The sequence below is a fragment of the Pongo pygmaeus genome, chromosome 20 (assembly GCF_028885625.2).
Source record: "Pongo pygmaeus isolate AG05252 chromosome 20, NHGRI_mPonPyg2-v2.0_pri, whole genome shotgun sequence".
NCBI lineage: Eukaryota > Metazoa > Chordata > Mammalia > Primates > Hominidae > Pongo > Pongo pygmaeus.
In genome coordinates, this window is record NC_072393.2 from 37,893,551 (window position 1) to 37,914,452 (window position 20,902).

A 20,902-nucleotide genomic window follows, 5' to 3' on the forward strand; every position below is an offset into this window, starting at 1 on the left:
TTTGTTTCAGAGTCAAACCATAGACTAATTCCTCCCCAAGGTTAGTTGGGCTTCCGCCCAGGAATAAACAAGGACAGCTTAAATGTTAGAAGGAAGATGGAGTTGGTTAGATCTGATTTCTTTCACCATCACAATTTCCTCAGTTACAATTTTGCAAAGGTGGTTTCCAACGGACTCAGCCGCACGCGGCCCCTCTGTCCCTCCGCGGGACAGGCGAGTGTCCCCAGGGCCTGCAGGGGGGTCCTGCTGGCGGCAAAGGAGAGAATCACGCGACCCCTAGCCCGGCCTCCCGGGGCCTCCGCGCGTCAGTCCTCCTGACCACCGCGTGGCGCTGTGCAGTGCGTTGTTGGGCCGTTGGGTGGACCACGTGGTCTCCGACGCCTCAAGGCCTGCTCAGCGTGCGCGGGCATCCGGTGGGTGCGGGAGGCCCGAGGCCAGGCAGGCAGGGAGTCCGTAGCGAGGGGCTGGTTACTGCCAGGACGGAGCGCATCGCCTCGGGCCGACCCCGGGGTCCGCGAGGACTCCTGGGGACGAGCAGTGTGGGGCACCTGCCGCGGGGGGCCCAGGCGCTAAAGGTGGAGAGAAGGAACGCACTCGCGGCGGGCGCCTGGCCGGGACGGACGCGGCCAGCCTCGCCCGCGACGGTAGGGGACTTCCAGGGCGAGGGGGCCCATCTGCCCTCGGGCGCCAGGAGGATGCTCCAGCTCCTGGTGCTGAAGGTGAGCGCCGCCAAGCCAGACCCACGCGAGACCCACGCAGTCTCCCACCCCCAGCCCAGCCCTGCACAGCCTCGTACCCCTACCCCAGCCCCGCACAGCCTCCCACCCCCACCCCAGTCCCACACAGCCCCCTACACCCACCCCAGCCCCGCACAGCCTCCCACCCCCGACCCCAGCCCTACATAGCCCCCACCCCCCCACCCCAGCCTCCACATCCTTCCACCCCACCCCCCCACCCCAGCCTCCACATCCCTCCACCCCACCCCCCCACCCCAGCCTCCACATCCCTCCACCCCACCCCCCCACCCCAGCCTCCACATCCCTCCACACCCACTCCCCCCAGCCCACGCATCCCCATGTCCACTCCCCCTCGGCCCACACCTACTCCCCACGCCCACTCCTCCCCCCGCCCACACATCCTCCCACACCCACTCCCACCCAGCTCCACCCCCACACTCACACTCATGCCCCCACCCCATCTCACTGCCACACACTCCATCCCACCCCCAACTCCTACCCTAGCCCCAGCTGCCACCCGTTTCCTTATCGCTGCCCGCCCCACAGTCACACCCTCGCCCCTGTCCCCACCCCATCCTCATTCCCACCCCCCCCACTCACACCTCCACCCCAACATTTCATCCCCCCACACTCAGCCCCACACACCCCACCACCACCCCATCTCCACCCCCACATGCACCCCAGCCACAGCCCACCCCACCTCCACTCCAACCCCACCCCGCCCTCCCCAACCTGAACCCTCCCTGCGCCCCCACCAGGGGGCACCCGGGGCTGGGAGCTGGGGTAGAACCCGGATGAGCCCGGGTTTCACGGGCCCTGGCGTGACCCGGGATGCACCTGGAGGAGTGCGGGATTGGCTGCCCCTCCGAATGCTCTATCACCCGGGCCAAGCGACACTGGCGTCCCCAGGGCCCCGCTCTCCGTACTCCACGGGGCCCTTAGGCTCGGCGCCTGGACAGGGTCGGGTGGCCCGGGCAGCCCCAGCCCATGGGTCCCGGCTTCCCTCGTGCCCCCAGTCTCTGTTGCCCTCTCCGCTCACCGCGTGGGCTCTGCGTGGGCGTTGTTCTAGTCCCCGGGGAAGGGACGCCCGCTTGGACCCTTGCTTTTCCGCCTTGGAGTCCAGTGAGGGCTCACTGGTGAAGGGGAAGGCGTTGCTGGAGGAAGGAGTTGACAGGCCAGAGCAGAGGGGTGGGTATGGGTTATTGGAGAAAGGAAATCTAAATCACTTTGAAAATCACACTTCAGTGGGCCCAGGAGCTGGACGTAGCAAATTGTGGGATTGTTTTATTTTATTTTATTATTTATTCATTTATTTTTTTGAGACGGAGTTTCGCTCTTGTTGTCCAAGCTGGAGTGCAGTGGTGTGACCTCAGCTCACTGCAACCTCCGCTTCCCGGGTTCAAGTGATTCTCCTGCCTCAGCCTCCCGAGTAGCTGGGATTACAGGTGCCTGCCACCACACCTGGTTAATTTTTGTATTTTTAGTAAAGACAGGGTTTCACCACGTTGGCCAGGCTGTTCTCGAACTGCTGACCTTAGGTGATCCACCTGCCTTGGCCTCCCAAAGTGCTGGGATTACAGGCGTGAGCCACCGTGCCTGGCCTATTTTATTTTATTTTTGAGACGGAGTCTTGCTCAGTCGCCCAGACTGGAGTGCAGTGGCGCGATCTCGGCTCACTGCAAGCTCCGCCTCCCGGGTTCACGCCATTCTCCTGCCTCAGCCTCCCAAGTAGCTAGGACTACAGGCGCCCACCACCAGCCTGGCTAATTTTTTTTGTATTTTTAGTAGAGACGGGGTTTCACCATGTTAGCCAGGATGGTCTCCATTTCCTGACCTCGTAATCCACCCGCCTCGGCCTCCCAAAGTGCTGGGATTACAGGCGTAAGCCACCGCGCCCGACCGGTGCGATTTTTAAAACCAGCACTCTCCTGCTCTTACTTGATGTCTTGTGTAATCTCTCTGGAAAAAGATTCACAAACGTTTGAGGAAGCTGACTCTTACAGAGAATTTGCCCTGAGACTTTTAGGGGTTCAGATCCACCTGGCAAGCTCCTCTACCCCAGTCAGATGTTGTCCGTCAGTCCTAACGATGCTAGTCCGTTTTCTTCTTTAGAAGAGACAGGGCTCTTCCAGGGCTGCACATCCTGACACATGCACAACCATCCCGGCAGAACTTTGACAGCAGGAGCTGGACTTGCTGCCTCCTGTTCGCGAACCCCTTTCCTCTCAGTTGGGCCCAGTAACTCTTTAATTTACCTGCTCAACCCTGATCTGCCCCCGCTTCCGGCCCTCACCCAGCTCACCCCCTGAGCAAATTCTGTCCTGAATAGGAGTGTCTCCCCAAGTGCTGTGCAGGTACCACCTGTCCTGCAGATGAAGTTAGCTTTTACAAGGATGAAATATTTTCCCCCCCATGTGTCCATCAACAGATGACTGGGTAAATGGAAGGTGGTTTGTACATATACAGTGCAATATTATTTAGCCTTAAATATCTGAGAAATCTTTGCCTGACTCATAGTCACAAAGATTTTTTCCCCCCATGTATCCTTTTATTTTTTTTTTTAGAATTTTTATTTATTTATTTTTTGAGATGGAATTTCGCTCTGTTGTCCAGGCTGGAGTGCGGTGGAGCAATCTCGGCTCACTGCAACCTCCGCCTCCCAAGTTCAAGCGATTCTCCTGTCTCAGCCTCCTGAGTAGCTGGGATTACAGGCGCGTGCCACCACAGCCGGCTAATTTTTATATTTTTGGTAGAGACGGGGTTTCAGCATCTTGTCCAGGTTGGTCTCCACCTCCTGACCTCAAGTGATCTGCCCTTGGCCTCTCAAACTGCTGGGATTACAGGCATGAACTGCTGCACCTGGCCCCCCATGTATCCTTTAGAAGTTTTATAATTTTATATTTTACATTTAGATATATGATCCGAGTTAATTTTTGTATATGGTGCAAGGAATGGATGAAGTTTCATTTCTTTGCACGTGATTATCTAACTGTTCCAGCATCATTTGTTGAAATGACTATCCTTCCTCCTTTGTGTCTTATCAAAAATCAATTGACTATATGTGTGATTATATTCCTGTTATATTGATTTATGTACAATACCACACTGTCTTCTTATTGTAGCTTTATAGGTAACTCTCTTTTTTGTTTGTTTTTGTTTTTGAGACGGAGTATCGCTCTGTCCCCCAGGCTGGAGTGCAGTGGTGTGATCTCGGCTCCCTGCAAGCTCTGCCTGCCGGGTTCACGCCATTCTCCTGCCTCAGCCTCCCAAGTAGCTGGGACTACAGGTGCCCGCCACCACGCCCGGCTAATTTTTTGTATTTTTAGTAGAGACGGGGTTTCACCGTGTTAGCCAGGATGGTCTCAATCTCCTGACCTCGTGGTCCACCAGTTTCGGCCTCCCAAAGTGCTGGGATTACAGGCGTGAGCCACCATGCCTGGCCCTTTATAGGTAACTCTTGAAGTCAGGTGATATGAGTCTTCCAACTATATTCTTTTTCAGAGGTGTTCTAGTTCCTTGGCTTTTGTAATACGCATTTTGTAATTGCTTGCTGAGTACACCAAAAAAAAAAAAACCCTGCTGGAATGGAGTTGTATTTATAGATGGGTTCAGAGAAATATATATTAATACAGTATATCTGTACTTATTTAGATCTTCTAAATCTAATACAGTATATCTATACTTATTTAGATCTTTCATTTCTTTCCGTCAGTGTTTTATAACTTTCAGCATAGGAATTTTGCACTTATTTTTAAGATTTAGACCTTTAAGTAATTACTGGGTTTTGTTTTGTTTTTCAGTGAAAGATACAGGGTCTTGCTCTGTTGGCCAGGCTGGAGCGCAGTGCTGTAATCACAACTTACTGCAACCTCAAACTCCTGGGCGGAAGAGATCCTCCTGCCCCAGCCTCCTGAGTAGCTGGGACTAAAGGCATTTGCCCCCACTCCTGGCTAATTAAAAAAAATTTTTTTAGAGACAGGGTCTCACTGTGTTGCCCAGGCTGGTCTCTCAAACTCCTGGGCTCAAGCAATCCTCCCACCTCAGCCTCCCAAAATAATGGGATTACAGGAATGAGCCACCACTCCCAGCTTTTTTGTAATTTTAAATTTCCAATTCCCATTTCTGGAATATAGTAATACGATTGAATTACTATTTTTAAATTTAATTTTAAGTTCCAGGATACAAGTGCAGGACGTGCAGGTTTGTTACATAGATAGACGTGTGCCATGTTGGTTTGCTGCAACTATCAACCCATCATCTAGTTATTAAGCCCCGCGTGTATTGGTTATTATCCTGATACTCTCCCTCCCCTCTGTCTCACAGGTGCCAGTGTGTGGTTCCCCTCCCTGTGTCCACGTGTTCTCATTGTTCAGCTCCTGTTTATAAGTGAGAACATACGGTGTGTGGTTTTCTGTTCCAGTGTTAGTTTGCTGAGGATAATGGCTTCCAGCTTCATCCATGTCCCTGCAAAGGACATTATCTTGTTCCTTTTTATGGTTACATAGTATTCCATGGTGTATATGTACCACATTTTCTTTATCCAGTCTATCACTGATGGGCATTTGGGTTGATTCCATGTCTTTGCTATTGTGACTAGTGCTACAGTGAACATACGCACTTATGTCTTTATAACAGACTGATTGATATTCCTTTTGGTATATACCCAGTAATGGGATTGCTGGGTTTTTCTGGTTCTAGATCTTTGAGGAATCACCACACTGTCTTCCACAATGGTTGAATTAATTTACACTCCCACCAACAGTGTAAAAGCGTTCCCATTTCTCCACAGCCTTGCCAGCCATCTGTTGTTTCTTGACTTTTTAATAATTGCCATTCTGACTGGCATGAGATGGTATCTCATTGTGGTTTTGATTTGCATTTCTCTAATGATCAGTGATGTTGAGCTTTTGTTGGCTACATAAATGTCTTCTTTTGAGAAGTTTCTGTTCATGCGCTTTGCCTACTTTTTGATGGGGTTTTTTTCTTGTAAACTTGTTTCAGTTCCTTATAGATTCTGGATATTAGATCTTTGTCAGATGGAAAGATTGCAAAAATTTTCTCCCATTCTGTAGGTTTTCTGTTAACTCTGATGATAGTTTCTTTTGCTGTGCAGAAGCTCTTTAGTTTAATTCAATCCCATTTGTCAATTTTTACTTTTGATGCAATTGCTTTTGATGTTTTTGTCACGAAATCTTTGCCATTGCCTATGTGTTGAATGGTATTGCCTAGATTTTCTTCTAGGGTTTTTTATAGTTTTAGGTTTTACATTTAAGTCTTTAATGCATCTTGAGTTAATTTTTGTATAAGGTGTAAGGAAAGGGTCCAGTTTCAATTTTCTGCATACGGCTAGCCAGTTTTCCTGGCACCATTTATTAAATAGGGCATCCTTTCCCCATTGCCTGTTTTTGTCAGGTTTGTCAAAAATCAGATGGTTGTAGATGTGTGGTCTTATTTCTGAGATCTCTATTCTGTTCCATTGGTCTACGTGTCTGTTTTTGTACCAGTACCATGCTGTTTTGGTTACTGTAGCCTTGTAGTATAGCTTGAAGTTAGGTAGCATGATGCCTCCAGCTTTGTTCTTTTTGCTTAGGAGTGTTGTGGCTATATGGACTCTTTTTTGGTTCCCTATCAGTTTTAAAGTAGTTTTTTCTATTTCTGTGAAGAATGTCAATGGTAGTTTAATGGGAATAGCATTGAATCTATAAACTACTTTGGACAGTACAGCCATTTTCACGATACTCTTCCTATCCACGAGCATGGAATGTTTTTCCATTTGTTTGTGTCCTCTTTTATTTCCTTTTTTAGTTGTATTCCTAGGTATTCTCTTTGTAGCAACAATTGAATTATTTCAATAATCTTGTGCCTTATAGCCTTGTAAAGTCAATTATTAGTTCTGGCATATATTATATATTTTTTATTGTAAAAAACATGTAACATAAAGTTTGCCATCTTAACGATTTTTGAGTGTACAGTTCATGGTATTAAATACGTTCATAATTTTTTTTTTTTTTGAGATGGAGTCTTGCTGTGTTGCCCAGGCTGGAGTGCAGTGGTGCAATCTCGGCTCACTGCAAGCTCTGCCTCCCGGGTTCACGCCATTCTCCTGCCTCGGCCTCCCGAGTAGCTGGGACTACAGGCTCCCACCACCACGCCCGGCTAATTTTTTGTATTTTTAGTAGAGACAGGGTTTCACCGTGTTAGCCACGATGGTCTCGATCTCCTGACCTTGTGATCCACCCGCTTCAGCCTCCCAAAGTGCTGGGATTACAGGCATGAACCACCGTGCCCAGTCAGATACATCCATAATGTTGTGCAACCATCACCAATGTCCCTCTCTAGAAGTTTTTTTCCTCTTGCAAAACTGAAACTCTGCTTTGTCTATGAATTTGACTACTCTGAGTGCCTCATATAAGTGGAATCATACAGTTTATCCTTTTGTGACTGGCTTATTTCACTCAGCATAATGTCCTCAGGGTTCATTATGTTGTACCATGTGTCAGAATTTCCTTTCTTTTGAAGCCCAATGCAGTGATGTGAACGTGAGGACCCAACTACTTCGGAGGCTGAGGTGGGGATTGCTTGAGGTGAGGATTGCTTGAGGTGAGGTGGGCAATATAGCAAGACCCTGTCTCTTAAAAAAACAAATAAATGTCTTTTTTTAAAAAAGAATTTCCTTCCTTGTTCAGACTGAATAATAGTCCATTCTATACCACATTTTGCTTATCCATTTATCTGTTGAGGGACACTGGGTTGCTTCCACATTTTAGCTATTGTGAACAATGCTGCTATGAACACAGGTGTGTACGTATCTCTTTAAGATCTTTCAATTCTCGTGGATCTACACCCAATAGTGGAATTGCTGCATTGTATGGAAATTATAGTTTTAATTTTTTGAGGAGCCACCCTACCATTTTCCTCAGCAGCTATGCCGTTTTACATTCATACCAACAGTGCACAATGATTCCAGTGTCTCCACAGCCTTGCCAACACATTATTTTCTGTTTTAACACACCTTCCTGCACACTGAATTTTCAGGGGTTTTTTGACAGTAGTTATCCTCATGAGTGTCAGGTAGTATCTCACTATGGTTATGATTTATATTTCTCTAATGATTAGTGATGTTGAGCACCTTTTCATGTACTTATTGGCCATTTGTATATCTTCTTTGGAGAAATGTCTATTCAAATCCTTTGCCCATTTTTTAATTGGTGGTTTGGGTTTTTGTATTGTTTTAGGCGTTCTCTGTATATTCTGGGTATTAATCCCTTATGAGATATAAGCCTTGCAAATATTTTTCCCCATTCCATAAGTTGACTTTCTACTGTGGTGATGGTGACTTTTGATGCACACAGTTTTTAAATTTCAGTGAAGCCCAGTTTGTCTATTTTTTCTTTTGTTGCCTGTGCCTTTGGTGTCATATCCAAGAAATTTTTGTCAAATCCAACGTCACAAAGCATTTGCTCTGTGTTTTCTTTTGTAGTTTTAGGCCTTCCATTTAGGTCTTTGATCCATTTTGAGTATGGTGTCACATAAAGGTCCAAATTCCTTCTTTCATTTTTATTTTTATTTTTTTCTTTTTGAGACAGAGTCTCACTCTGTTACCCAGGCCGGAATGCAGTGGTGCAATTTTGGCTCACTGCAACCTCCACCTCCCAGGTTCAAGTGATTCTCTTGGCATAGCCTCCTGAGTAGCTGGGATTACAGGTGTGTACCACCACACCTGGCTAATTTTGTATTTTTAGTAGAGATGGGGTTTCACCATGTTGGCCAGGCTTGTTTCGAACTCCTGACCTCAGGTGATCTGCCTGCTTTGGCCTTCCAAAGTGCCGGGATTACAGGTGTGAGCCACTTTGCCTGGCCTCCAAGTTCATTCTTTTGCATGTGCATATCCAGTTTTCCCAATGCTCATTTGTTACAAAACCTTTCCCTGAATGGTTTTCGTACCCTTGTCAAAAATCATTTGACTAGATCACAAGGGTTTATTCTGGACTCTCTATTCTACTCTGTTGGTCTGTATGTCTGTCTTTATTTCAGTACTACACTGTTTTGATTACTGTAGCTTTGTAGTAAAGTTTTGCGATCAAGTGTGAGTCCTCCAGCTTTGTTCTTTTTTGATACTGTTTTGGCTGTTTTGGGTCCCTTGGGATTTCATGTGAATTTTAGAATGTGCTTTTCTATTTCTGAAAAAAATATCATTCTGGATTTTGGTAGGGATTGAATTGAATGTGTAGATTGCTTTGAGTAGTATTGACATCTTAATGATATTAAATCTTCCAGTCAATGAATGTGGGATGTCTTTCCATTTATTTATGTCTTCTTTAATTTCTTTCAGCAGTGTTTTATAGTTTTCATTGTAGTTCCAATTTTTTAATAGACTCCTTAAGGTTCTCTGTGTAGACAATCGTGTTCTTTATGAATAAAGACAGTTTTATTTATTCCTTTCTAATCTTCCTGACAGTCTTTTTCCTGTCTTACTGTACTAACTGGGACCTTTAGTACAATGTTAGCGAGTATACCCCTTTTGAAATTTTTCTTTTCCTTTTTTTTTTTTTTTTTTTCGAGACGGAGTCACACTCTTGTTGCCCAAGCTGGAGTGCAGTGGCGCGATCTCGGCTCACTGCAAGCTCCGCCTCCCAGGTTCACGCCATTCTTCTGCCTCAGCCTCCTGAGTAGCTGGGACTACAGGTGCCCACCACCACACCTGGCTAATTTTTTGTTGTTTTTGTACAGATGGGGTTTCACCGTGTTAGCCAGGATGGTTTCAATCTCCTGACCTCGTGATCTGCCCGCCTCGGCCTCCCAAAGTGCTGGGATTACAGGCGTGAGCCACTGTGCCTGGCCTAAATTTTTATTTTTCATTTATGAAATTTACGTTTTCCACAGCTTGTGTGTGTGTATCTATATCTATACATGTATAAATAGATACATATCTATATACATATAGATAGAGTTTCCATTTAAGAGAGATTCTTTTGTTTTCAACTCACTCTAACCATCTCATCCTTAAGTTCTGCATTTATAATAGCTGTTTTTAAGTCCTTGCCTGTTAATTCCGATATCTGGGTATCTTGGGTTCACTTTCTGGTGACTACTTTTTCTTTTTCCTTCTTTTTTTTTTTTTTTTTTTTGTGAGATGGAGTCTCGCTCTGTCGCCCAGGCTGGAGTGCAGTGGCGCAATCTCGGCTCACTGCAAGCTCCGCCACCCGGGTTCACACCATTCTCCTGCCTCAGCCTCCCGAGTAGCTGGGACTACAGGTATCTGCCACCACGCCCGGCTAATTTTTTGTATTTTTAGTAGAGACGGAGTTTCACCGTGTTAGCCAGGATGGTCTCAATCTCCTGACCTCGTGATCTGCCCACCTCGGCCTCCCAAAGTGCTGGGATTACAGGTGTGAGCCACAGCGCCCGGCTAAAACTGCATATTTCTTTCAGCCTTCCCACCATTGGTCTTCTCTGGACTCCTTGGGGTCTCATCTCTGCCAAGAATGTGACAAGTGTTCTTATGCAGACTTTAGGGCTCCCCCTCTGTGACTCTCCATTTAGGAATTTTACCCTTTAATTCTCAAGCTGCTATGGCAGCCCCAAACTCTGTTCTCTGATTCCTCAAGCCACAAACATTATGACTTTCTCCTTGAATTGCAGCTGCTTAACACCATGTGGACTGGGGAATGGGCTCAGGGGAAAAGCCATGTAAAAGTGGATCTCACCCAGGGAAGTTTCCTTCTTTCAAGGGTTGAATCTCCTCCAGGTTCTGCTTGCTTTTGGTAGCTCTTCACTGCCTTCAAATAGTTATTTTTGTATTTTTTCCAGGGTTTCTTATTGTTACCCACAGGTGATATAGAAACTATTCTATTGTTACTGGAACCAGAATAACTACTGTTCTTTTTTCTGATTATTTGTTATAAAAATGTTCAAACCTTCAGAAAAGTAGAAATAATACTAGTGTAAATACCTGTATTCTTGCCACCTTGGGCAAAGATGTCATTTTTGCCCAAATCTTGAGATGTCATTTTTTCTAGGCAGAGTTAGGTAATACTTTTGAAAAATCATGAGTTCTTGGCTGGGCGCAGTGGCTCACGCCTGTAATCCCAGCACTTTGGAAGGCTGAGATGGGCGAATCACCTGAAGTCAGGAGTTCAAGACCAGCCTGGCCAACATGATGCAATCCTGTCTCTACTAAAAATACAAAATTAACTGAGCATTGTGGCGCACACTTGTAATCCTAGCTACTCAGGAGAGTTAGGCAGGAGAATTGCTTGAACCCAGGAGGTGAAGGTTGCAGTGAGCTGAGATTGCGCCACTGCACTCCAACCTGGGTGACACAGCGAGACCTTTTGGTATTTTCAATTCAAATTTAACTTTTCACTTTATATTTGTGTCTTTAACAATGAAAATCTTGGCTTCTAATAACAATAGTACATAACAAAATACATTCCAGGAAGTCTGACTTTCTTCCGTGTCCCTTCTCCATTTCTCCCCTCCCCTTAGGTCATGATTTGCATTTATTTTGGTTTATCTGCCATTATTTCTTTTTTTTTTTATTATGAGCAGAATGTACTTATATTCACATTGCTTTCTCTTTCTTACAAAAGAAGAATACAAATCAGGCACAGTGGCTTATGTCTGTAATCCTAGCACTTAGGGAGGCTGACGTGGGAAAATTGCTTGAGCCCCAGAGTTTGAGACTAGCCTGGGCAAAATAGCGAGACACCGTCTCTGTTTTTTTTTTTAATTAAAAAAAATTTTTTTTAACCAACAAAAGTACTAAAAACATTGCTCTGAACCTTGTGTTCGTATATTACTATGGATTTTTCAGAATATGGGAGATTGAGGACATCTGTTTGTTATTTGAGTCACAACACATAATTGAGAATTACATACTATTGGGTATGTGTTTTAGAATTTTATCTTTGGTCCAACCATTTAAGCAAAGGCATTTGTCAAGAATTTGTTAGGTCACTTAAATTAGAAACAGTAATTGTGGCTCTAAAGTTTATTATTTTGTGGTACTACTTTTAAATCGTACACTGTTCTGTTCATCTTTTAAAAATTTTACAGATTGAAGATCCAGGTTGCTTCTGGGTTATTATAAAAGGGTGTAGTCCCTTTTTAGATCATGATGTCGACTATCAAAAATTAAATAGTGCCATGAATGACTTCTACAGCAGCACATGTCAAGATATAGAAATAAAACCATTAACATTGGAAGAAGGACAGGTATGTATCTAAATGTTCTTTAATCATTGTGTATTGAAACACCACTCAAAATATAAACTATTTTGGCAACAATGATGATTCAAGCTTTTAGAGTATTTTAGTTTCTTACACTCAGTGCCTTGTGTTAGGTTTTTTTTGAGATGGAGTCTCGCTCTGTCACGTAGCCTGGAGTACAGTGGCACCATCTGGGCTCACCGTAACCTCCGTGTCTCGGGTTCAAGCACTTCTCCTGTCTCAGCCTCCTGAGTAGCTGGAATTACAGGCATGGGCCACCACACCCAGCTAATTTTTGTATTTTTAGTAGAGACGGGATTTTACCATGTTGGGCAGGCTGGTCTCGAACTCCTGACCTCAGGTGATCCACCCGCCTCAGATTTCCAAAGTGCTGGGATTACAGGTGTGAGCCACCGTGCCCAGCCAGTGTAAGGTTCTTTAGGTTGCACAAGATTCAGGCTAGTCATGGAAGGGGGTGGCCGCCATATAAGGTCCATGTGGGGCAAAAGTAGACAGAATGTCATCTACACCCAGGCATTAGGGCCATCCCTCTGGGGCTGGGAACCAGGGGATTATTTGAGATCCCACAGAGGTTTAGGGACCTCAGCAAAGAGGGAGTGGGGTCTTCAGTGTAGGGCCAATGCCTCCCTTTTGGTTGCTCATGACATTGGCCAACTCAGATGTCTTTGTTCTCCTTACTCCACGCTGTGGCCCCTCCTTGCCTTCTTGCAGACTCAGCTCTCATTAACCCTTGTCCTGGTCTCCACAGCTCAGCTACTTTTCAGAAGAGAGTGAATTTTTGTAATGGTATAATAGGAAAAGATTTATAAACTCTTTATGAGAAAAAGCAGAAATAATTTGAATCGTCTTCCCCCAAATCATCATTAATAACATAATTTATTTTAGTACATGTGCTGCTGAAGCAAGCACAATTACATAATCTGTTTCCATGCCATTGACTAATTGAAGAAGTTAAACCAGGTCAATTGTTTTTAAAAATATTCCACATTTTGGGCTGGGCGTGGTGGCTCATGCCTGTAATCCCAGCACTTTGGGAGGCCAAGGAAAGAAGATTGCTTGAGCCTGGGAGTTTTGTGAACAGCCTGGGCAACATAGTAAGACCCTGTCTCTACAAAAAATAAAAAGATTAGCGGGCATGGTAGTGTGTGCCTGTGGCCCCAGCTACTCTGGAGGCTAAGGCAGAAGATCACTTGAGCCTGGGAGGTAATAGCTGCAGTAAGCTGTGTTTGCGCCACTGCACTTTAGCCTGGGCGAGACAGCGAGACTGTCTCTTAAAAAAAATGTGCGTAGCCGGGCGTGGTGGCCCATGCCTGTAATCCCAGCACTTTGGGAGTCTGAGGCAGGTGGATCACCTGAGGTCAGGAGTTCGAGACCAGCCTGGCCAACATAGTGAAACCCCATCTCTACTAAAAATACAAAAAATTAGCTGGGTGTGGTGGCAGGCACCTGTAATCCCAGCTACTAGAGAGGCTGAGGCAGGAGAATCATTTGAACCTGGGAGGCGGAGGCTGCAGTGAGCCTAGATCACGCCATTGCACTCCAACCTGGGCAACAAGAGTGAAACTCTGTCTCAAAAAAAAATGTATGTGTGTGTGTGTATGTGTATAGTTAAATATAAAGCTTTGGGTAGATTGAAGGTTGCTTCTGTTTTTCAAGAATAGGTATACTGTGAACTTCATGTGAATTTCATGTTGTATTGAACTGAGAGATGATGTTTTCAGTGATGCTGAGATTGACCAGAGGGGACATCCTGACCCTCCTTGTGGCCTTACCTGTCAGCATTCATGTGACGGCTTCTCCATTCAGTGACCACTGCTGCCCGAATCAGCTCTTTCATTCAGGCACTCGACGTGGGGGTTTCTCTCATTCCTTCTGCATTCATCAGCTGGAATTCTGTATAGAACTTTCCCTGATCTCTTAGGACTGTTCGATTACCCTGAAATAACACAGTTCCTTTTTTTAAATTTTTATTTATTTATTTTTAAATTATTATTATTTTTTTTAATTAATTAATTTTTTTTTTTTTTTTTTTTTTTTGAGACAGAGTCTCACTCTGTTGCCCAGGCTAGAGTACAGTGGCGCCATCTCTGCTCACTGCAAGCCCCACCTCCTGGGTTGACGCCATTCTCCCACCTCAGCCTCCCGAGTAGCTGGGACTACAGGCACCTGCCACCACACCCGGCTAATTTCGTTTTTGTATTTTTAGTAGAGATGGGATTTCACCCTGTTAGCCAGGATGGTCTCGATCTCCTGACTTCATGATCCACCTGTCTTGGCCTCCCAAAGTGCTGGGATTACAGGCGCGAGCCACCGCGCCTGGCCTTTTTAAAAATTTTTTAAATGGGAAGGCCTATGAATGCAAATAATACAGTTCATACTGCAAAGAAAGAGAAATCGTGTGGATCAGTTTTCAACTTAGTGCTTTGTGCCTAGCTATCACATTTTTGGTGTCGAGAGGGTGGTTTTGTTTTTCTCTCCTCCTCCTCCTCTTCTTTTTTTTTTTTTTTTTTTTTTTTTGAAGACAGGGGTCTCACTCTGTCACCCAGGCTGGAGTGCGGTGACTCAATCTTGGCTCACTGCAACCTCCGCCTTTTGGTATCGAGCAATCCTCCCACCTCAGCCTCCCAAGTGGCTAGGACTAAAGGCACACGCCACCACACCTGGCTAATTTTTTGTATTTTTTGTGGTAACAGGGTTTCGCCATGTTGCCCAGGCTGGTCACGAACTCCTGGGCTCAAGAGATCTGCCCACCTTGGCCTCCCAAAATGCTGGGATTACAGGCATGAGTCACCACGCCTGACCCTTTACACTTTTAAGTACAAACAGACCTCATTTTATTGTGAATTCGCAGTAACTATGTTTTTTTACAAATTGAAGGTTCATGGCAACCCTTCATGGAGCAAGACTATAGGCACCATTTTTCCCACAGCAGGTCCTCACTTCATGTCTCTGTGTCACATCTTGGTAATTCTCCCAATGTTTCGAACTTTTTTGTTATTATTCTATCTGTTATAGTGATCTGTGTCCAGTGATCTTTGAGGTTAGTATTTTGTTTTGGGGTGCCACGAATTGCACCCATGTAAGATAGTGAATTTTATCAATAAATGTGTGTTCTGACTGCTCTACCATCTCTCTCCCTCTCCCCAGGCCTTCCTGTTCACTGACACACAATTGAAATTAGGCCAATTAATAACCCTACAATGGCCCCTAAGTATTCAAGTGAAAGGATGAATCACATTAAATTAAAAGCTAGAAATGATTGAACTTAGAGGAAGACATTTTGAAAGCTGAGATAGGCTGAAAGCTGGCCCCTTGTACCAAACAGTTAGCAAAGTTGTGAATGCAAAGGAAAAGTTCTTGAAGGAAATTAAAAGTGCCACTCTGGAGAACACACAAATAAAAAAAAAAGGAAAAAAGAAACAGCCTTATTGATAATATGGAGAAAGTTTTATTGGTCAGGATAGAAGCTCAAACCAGTTACTACATGCCCTTCAGCCAAAGCCTGATCCAGAGCAAGGCCCTAACTCTCTTCAATTGTATAAAGGCTGAGCAAGGTTAGGAAGCTACAGGGAAAAAATGTGAAGCTAGCGGAGGTTGGTCCATGAGGTTTAAGAAAAGAGGCCATCTCCACAACATAAAGTGCAAGGTGAAGCACAAGGGCTGATGGAGAGGCTGCAGCAGTTTCTCCAGATGCAGCTATCATTGTTGAAAGTGGACACACTAAATAACAGATTTTCAATGTATACAAGACAGCCTTCTATTGGAGAAGATGTCTTCTAGGACTTCCAGAGCTAAATAGGAGAAGTCAGCCAGGTGCAGTGGCTCACACCTGTAATCCCAGCACTCTGGGAGGCTCACACCTGTAATCCCAGCACTCTGGGAGGCCGAGGTGGGTGGATCACCTAAGGTCAGGAGTTCGAGACCAGCCTGGCCAACATGGTGAAACCCCGTCTCTACTAAAAATACAAAAATTAGCCAGGTGTGGTGGCGGGCGCCTGTAATCCCAGCTACTAGGGAGGCTGAGGCAGGAGAATTGCTTGAACCCGGGAGGTGGAGGCTGCAGTGAGCTGAGATAGCGCCACTGCACTCCAGCCTGGGTGACAGAGCGAGACTCCATCTTAAAAAATAAATAGGAGAAGTTGGTGTCTTTAAAGGACTAAAGCTTTAAAGGTCAGAGTGGCTTTCTTTTTAGGGGCTAATGCAGCTGGTGACTTTTAAGTTGAAGCCAGTACTCATTTACCATTCCAAAAGTCCTGTGACCCTTAAAGATTATGCTAGCTCTACTCTATCTGCTCTACGAATGGAGCAAGAAAGCCTGAATGACAGCACATCTGTTCACGCATGGCTTACTGAATATTTTAAGCTTACTGTTGAGATCTATGCACAGAAAAAAAGATTCCTTTCAAAATATTACTGCTGAGCTGGGTGTGGTGGCACATGTCCACAGTCCCAGCTACTTGGGAGGTTGAAGCGGGAAGATCACTTGGGCCCAGGAGTTCGAGTCCAGCCTAGGCAATGTAATGATGAGACCCTGTCTCTAAAACAAAAAACAACAAACAATTAGTGCTCATTGACAGTGCACCTGGTCACTGAAGAGCTCTCATGGAGATGTATGAGATGAATGTGGCTTTCATGCCTCATTTTCAAGGTTGGCTGGCTGTGTGAATTATTAACTATTCATGGTATTTCTACAAGATGCTTTGACTTCAGCATTAAATAGAAATACCCTTCATCCTTTGTCAGGATTTCTGTTGAATTATTTGAGTTTTGAGTTATGTGAGGTTCTCTAGAACCTATCCCTTGCAGTATGGCTGTACTGTATTTTCCAACTTATTCCCGAGGACAGTAATCTCTATCAGTCCCCTTCTTTTCTGTCTGAGCGCAGCTCTCCTGCTGGACTGCTTTATAAACCTGTGGTTAGCATACAGTTTATTAGTTGAGTTGGCTGTGGCCTGGCAGTCCTGTGGTACAGTCAGGATGCCAAGGGTTGTCACCTCTGCAGGGTGGTTCTCCTTAAAAGGGGCTGCGGGCATTTACAGATGCTTCTTAACTTACGATGAGGTTATGTCCTGATATTGTAAGTAAAAAATGCACTTAATACACCTAACCTGCTGACCAGCCTAGCTTACCCTAGCCTACTTAAATTTGCTCAGGACACTTACATTAGCTTATGGTTGGGCAAGATCACCTAATACAAAGCCTATTTCGTAGTAAAGTTTAAATATTTATGTATTTTATTGAATACTGCACATTATGTAAAAATTGCAATAGTTTCACACCATCATAATGTTGAAAATTGTAAGTTAAACCATCATAAGTCAGGGACTGTGCACTTATTCAGCCATCAAACAGGTAGTTTATTGATTGATTGATTGATTGAGACAGACTCTCATTCTGTCGCCCGGGCTGGAGTGCAGTGGCGCGATCTTTGGCTCACTGCAACCTCTGCCTCCCTGGCTCAAGCGATCCTCCTGCCTCAGCCTCCTGAGTAGCTGGGACTACAGGCACATACCACCATCCCCGGCTGATTTTTGTATTTTTAGTAGAGATGGGGTTTTTCCATGTTGGTCAGGCTGCTCTCGAACTCCTGAGCTCAGGTGATCCACTCACCTCGACCTCCCAAAGTGCTGGGACCACAGGCGTGAGCCACCATGCCTGGCCCAGGTAGCGTATTTTTAAAACATTTTATTACTGTTTTTTTTTTTTGAGACAGGGTCTCACTGTGCCACCCAGGCTGGAGTGCAGTGGTACGATCATAGCCCACTGCAGCCTCCAACTCCTGGGTTCAAGCAATCCTCCCGCCTCAGCCTCCCAAGTAGCTGAGACTACAGGCATGCACCACCATGCCTGGTTCAAGTAGTTTTTGAAGACTTAGTATATGCCAGGCATTGTACTAGGTGCTGGGAATTTGGCAGTAAACAAAACAGACAAAAATCCATGTCATCAAGGAGCTAGCGTCCAGTTATGACAGATAGTAAACAAATGTCAGAGGCCAATAAGAGTCATGGGGAGGCTGGGCGTGGTGGCTCACGCCTGTAATCCCAGCAGTTTGGGAGGCTGAGGCGGGTGGATCACCTGAGGTCAGGAGTTCGAGACCATCCTGACCAATATGATGAAACCCCCGTCTCTACTAAAAAAAAAATTTAAAAATTATCTGGGCCTGGTGGCATGTGCCTGTAATCCCAGCTACTTGGGAGGCTGAGACAGGAGAATCGCTTGAACCCGGGAGGTGGAGGTTGCTGTGAGCCAAGATCGCACCATTGCACTCGAGCCTGGGCAACAAGAGCAAAACTCCATCTCAAAAAAAAAAAGAAAGAGTCATGGGTAAGGGAGTGGAAGGATGAGCCTGGTGGCAGCTTCCTGTTGGTCAGACACATGATTGACAATCATTCCTAAGCATTATTTCCTGATTTAAGAAGGTAAATGAATGCATTTTTCTTATTTTACTTTCTAAAAATTGTCCTCAGTTAAGGAGTGGAAACAATTGTAGTAAGAAAAACAGTGACCTAGTACCCAGGCGGCCTGTGTTCCTGAGGTTTTCTTATGGGCAGAGGGGCTCAGCTTGGGTAGGCCCGGCCTCCTGGCATCTCTTTCCTCTGCTGTAAGGGAGAATGTTGACTGGGATGGTTTTGAGAGTACGTTTTAGCTCTCTTGTTCTTTGATGAGATGTTAACACTGACCTTAAAAAATCTTTCTGTTGGCCAGGCGTGGTGGCTCACGCCTGTAATCCCAGCACTTTGGGAGGCTGAGGCGGGCGGATCACGAGGTAAGGAGTTTGAGACCAGCTTATCTAACATGGTGAAACCCCATCTCTACTAAAATACAAAAATTAGCCAGGCATGGCGGCAGGCGCCTGTAATCCCAGCTACTTGGGAGGCTGAGGGAGGAGAATTGCTTGAACCTGGGAGGTGGAGGTTGCAGTGAGCTGAGATTGTGCCACTGCACTCCAGCCTGGGCGACGGAGTAACACTCTGTCTCAAAAAAATAAATAAATAAAAATAACTGTTTATTTTGCAGGTGTGTGTGGTCTATTGTGAGGAGCTAAAGTGCTGGTGCAGGGCCATTGTCAAATCAATTATGTCTTCCGCAGACCAGTACCTGGCAGAATGTTTCCTTGTGGACTTTGCCAAGAACATTCCAGTCAAATCTAAAAAGTATGTATGTGTTTATCTCACCTTACGCTCTTTTCACAGACAAATGTCAGTTTCAAAGGAGAACGTCCATTTTAAAGTACGGGGCTAGAGGTCACTACACTGAGAAAAGACAAAACTGGAGTTCTTTAGCTTCAAGAAGGGGGGCTTTGTGGGTTTCAGGTCTGCACCCACTGACTGGCAGAGCAGGTGGGCAGGATGAAGGCTGAGGTGGCTCTGGCCCTCTGCCACTGTCAGTCCTGGCAGGACAGGGAGGTTCAGATGGTGTTCTTTGCATCTCCTGGCTGCTCTCTGCATCTCCTGGCTACTCTCTGCGTCTCCTGCCTACTCTCTGCATCTCCTGGGTTCTCTATCACCTGGCTGCTCTCTGCATCTCCTGGTGCTCTCTCTGCATCTCCTGGTGCTCTCTCTGTATCTCCTGGGTACTCTCTGCATCTCCTGGGTACTCTCTGCATCTCCTGGGTGCTCTCTGCATCTCCTGGTGCTCTCTGCATCTCCTGGGTGCTCTCTGCATCTCCTGGGTACTCTCTGCATCTCCTGGGTGCTCTCTGCATCTCCTGGTGCTCTCTGCATCTCCTGGGTGCTCTCTGCATCTCCTGGTGCTCTCTGCATCTCCTGGGTGCTCTCTGCATCTCCTGGGTGCTCTCTGCATCTCCTGGTGCTCTCTGCATCTCCTGGGTGCTCTCTGCATCTCCTGGGTGCTCTCTGCATCTCCTGGTGCTCTCTGCATCTCCTGGGTGCTCTCTGCATCTCCTGGGTGCTCTCTGCATCTCCTGGGTACTCTCTGCATCTCCTGGTGCTCTCTGCATCTCCTGGGTGCTGTCTGCATTTCCTGGCTGCTCTCTGCATCTCCTGGGGTTCTTTCTGCATCTCCTGCGTTCTCTGCATCTTCTGGCTGCTCTCTGCATCTCCTGGGTGCTCCTTGCCGGCTGCTCTCCTGCTTGTCCTCAGTTTCCTTGTGCCCTTTAGGGAGGCTTGGCTGCAAGAAAGACACTTCCAGGAGGTAGAGAGAAACGCCTCTCTCCACAGAAGGGGGTTTGCTGGCATAGTCTCAGGGTGCGGAGAGTAGAGCTTATACTAACGTAGGTGTTCCTGGTTGTCCTGCTTAAAAGAGGGAGGGTGTGACCATCAATGAGGTTGGGAGATGGCTCAGAATGAGCTGGTGCCGAGATGGTGCTGTGAAGCCTTCACTGCTTCTGGGACCACACGTCATAGTGTTCGTTAGAAAACACCAGCAACAAGTCAGTCTTGGTGTTTTGTGATGATTTTTCCATAGTTTCCCATCCCAGAGTAAGAGGATGTCAGTTTAATAAATATGAGGATTCTGATTTCACTGAAGAAAGAGCAATACCAAATAGACTTGATTGCAATAAGAGGTGTCTATTTTTTTTGTTTGTTTTGTTTTTTTGAGACGGTGTCTCACTCTGTCACCCAGGCTGGAATGCAGTGGCGTGATCTTGGCTCACTGCAATCTCTCCTTCCCAGTTCAAGCAATTCTCCTGCCTCAGTCTCCCGAGTAGTTGGGACTACAGGCATGTGCCACCATGTCCAGCTAATTTTTGTATTTTTAGTAGAGACGGGGTTTTGCCACGTCGGCCAGGCTGGTCTTGAACTCTTGACCTCAGGTGATCCACCTGCCTTGGCTTCCCAAAGTGCTGGGATTACAGGCATGAGCCACTGCGCCCAGCCAAGAGGTGTCTATTGAATAGAAGAATTTCATGGCAGACGTGCTTATCAGACATTGGGAATTTGCAGTACTTACTGTAAGAGTAGGTGCCATTC

At 46.0% G+C, this 20,902-nt stretch overlaps 1 protein-coding gene across 3 annotated transcripts in view; it reads left to right on the forward strand.

The window, feature by feature from the left end:
• Window positions 1-385: 385 nt before the first annotated feature.
• Window positions 386-20,902, forward strand: part of TDRD12 (tudor domain containing 12) — a 105,655-nt gene continuing 85,138 nt past the window's right edge. The window contains exons 1-3 of one of the 3 annotated variants that reach the window (XM_063657493.1): window positions 386-719; window positions 11,796-11,954; window positions 18,987-19,123. In XM_063657493.1, coding sequence (XP_063513563.1) covers window positions 696-719; window positions 11,796-11,954; window positions 18,987-19,123 — 320 coding nt within the window. In that variant the 5' untranslated portion in view covers window positions 386-695. The remainder of the gene's footprint in view (window positions 720-11,795; window positions 11,955-18,986; window positions 19,124-20,902) is intronic. The other 2 variants (XM_054464676.2, XR_010124887.1) reach the window with 2 other exon arrangements.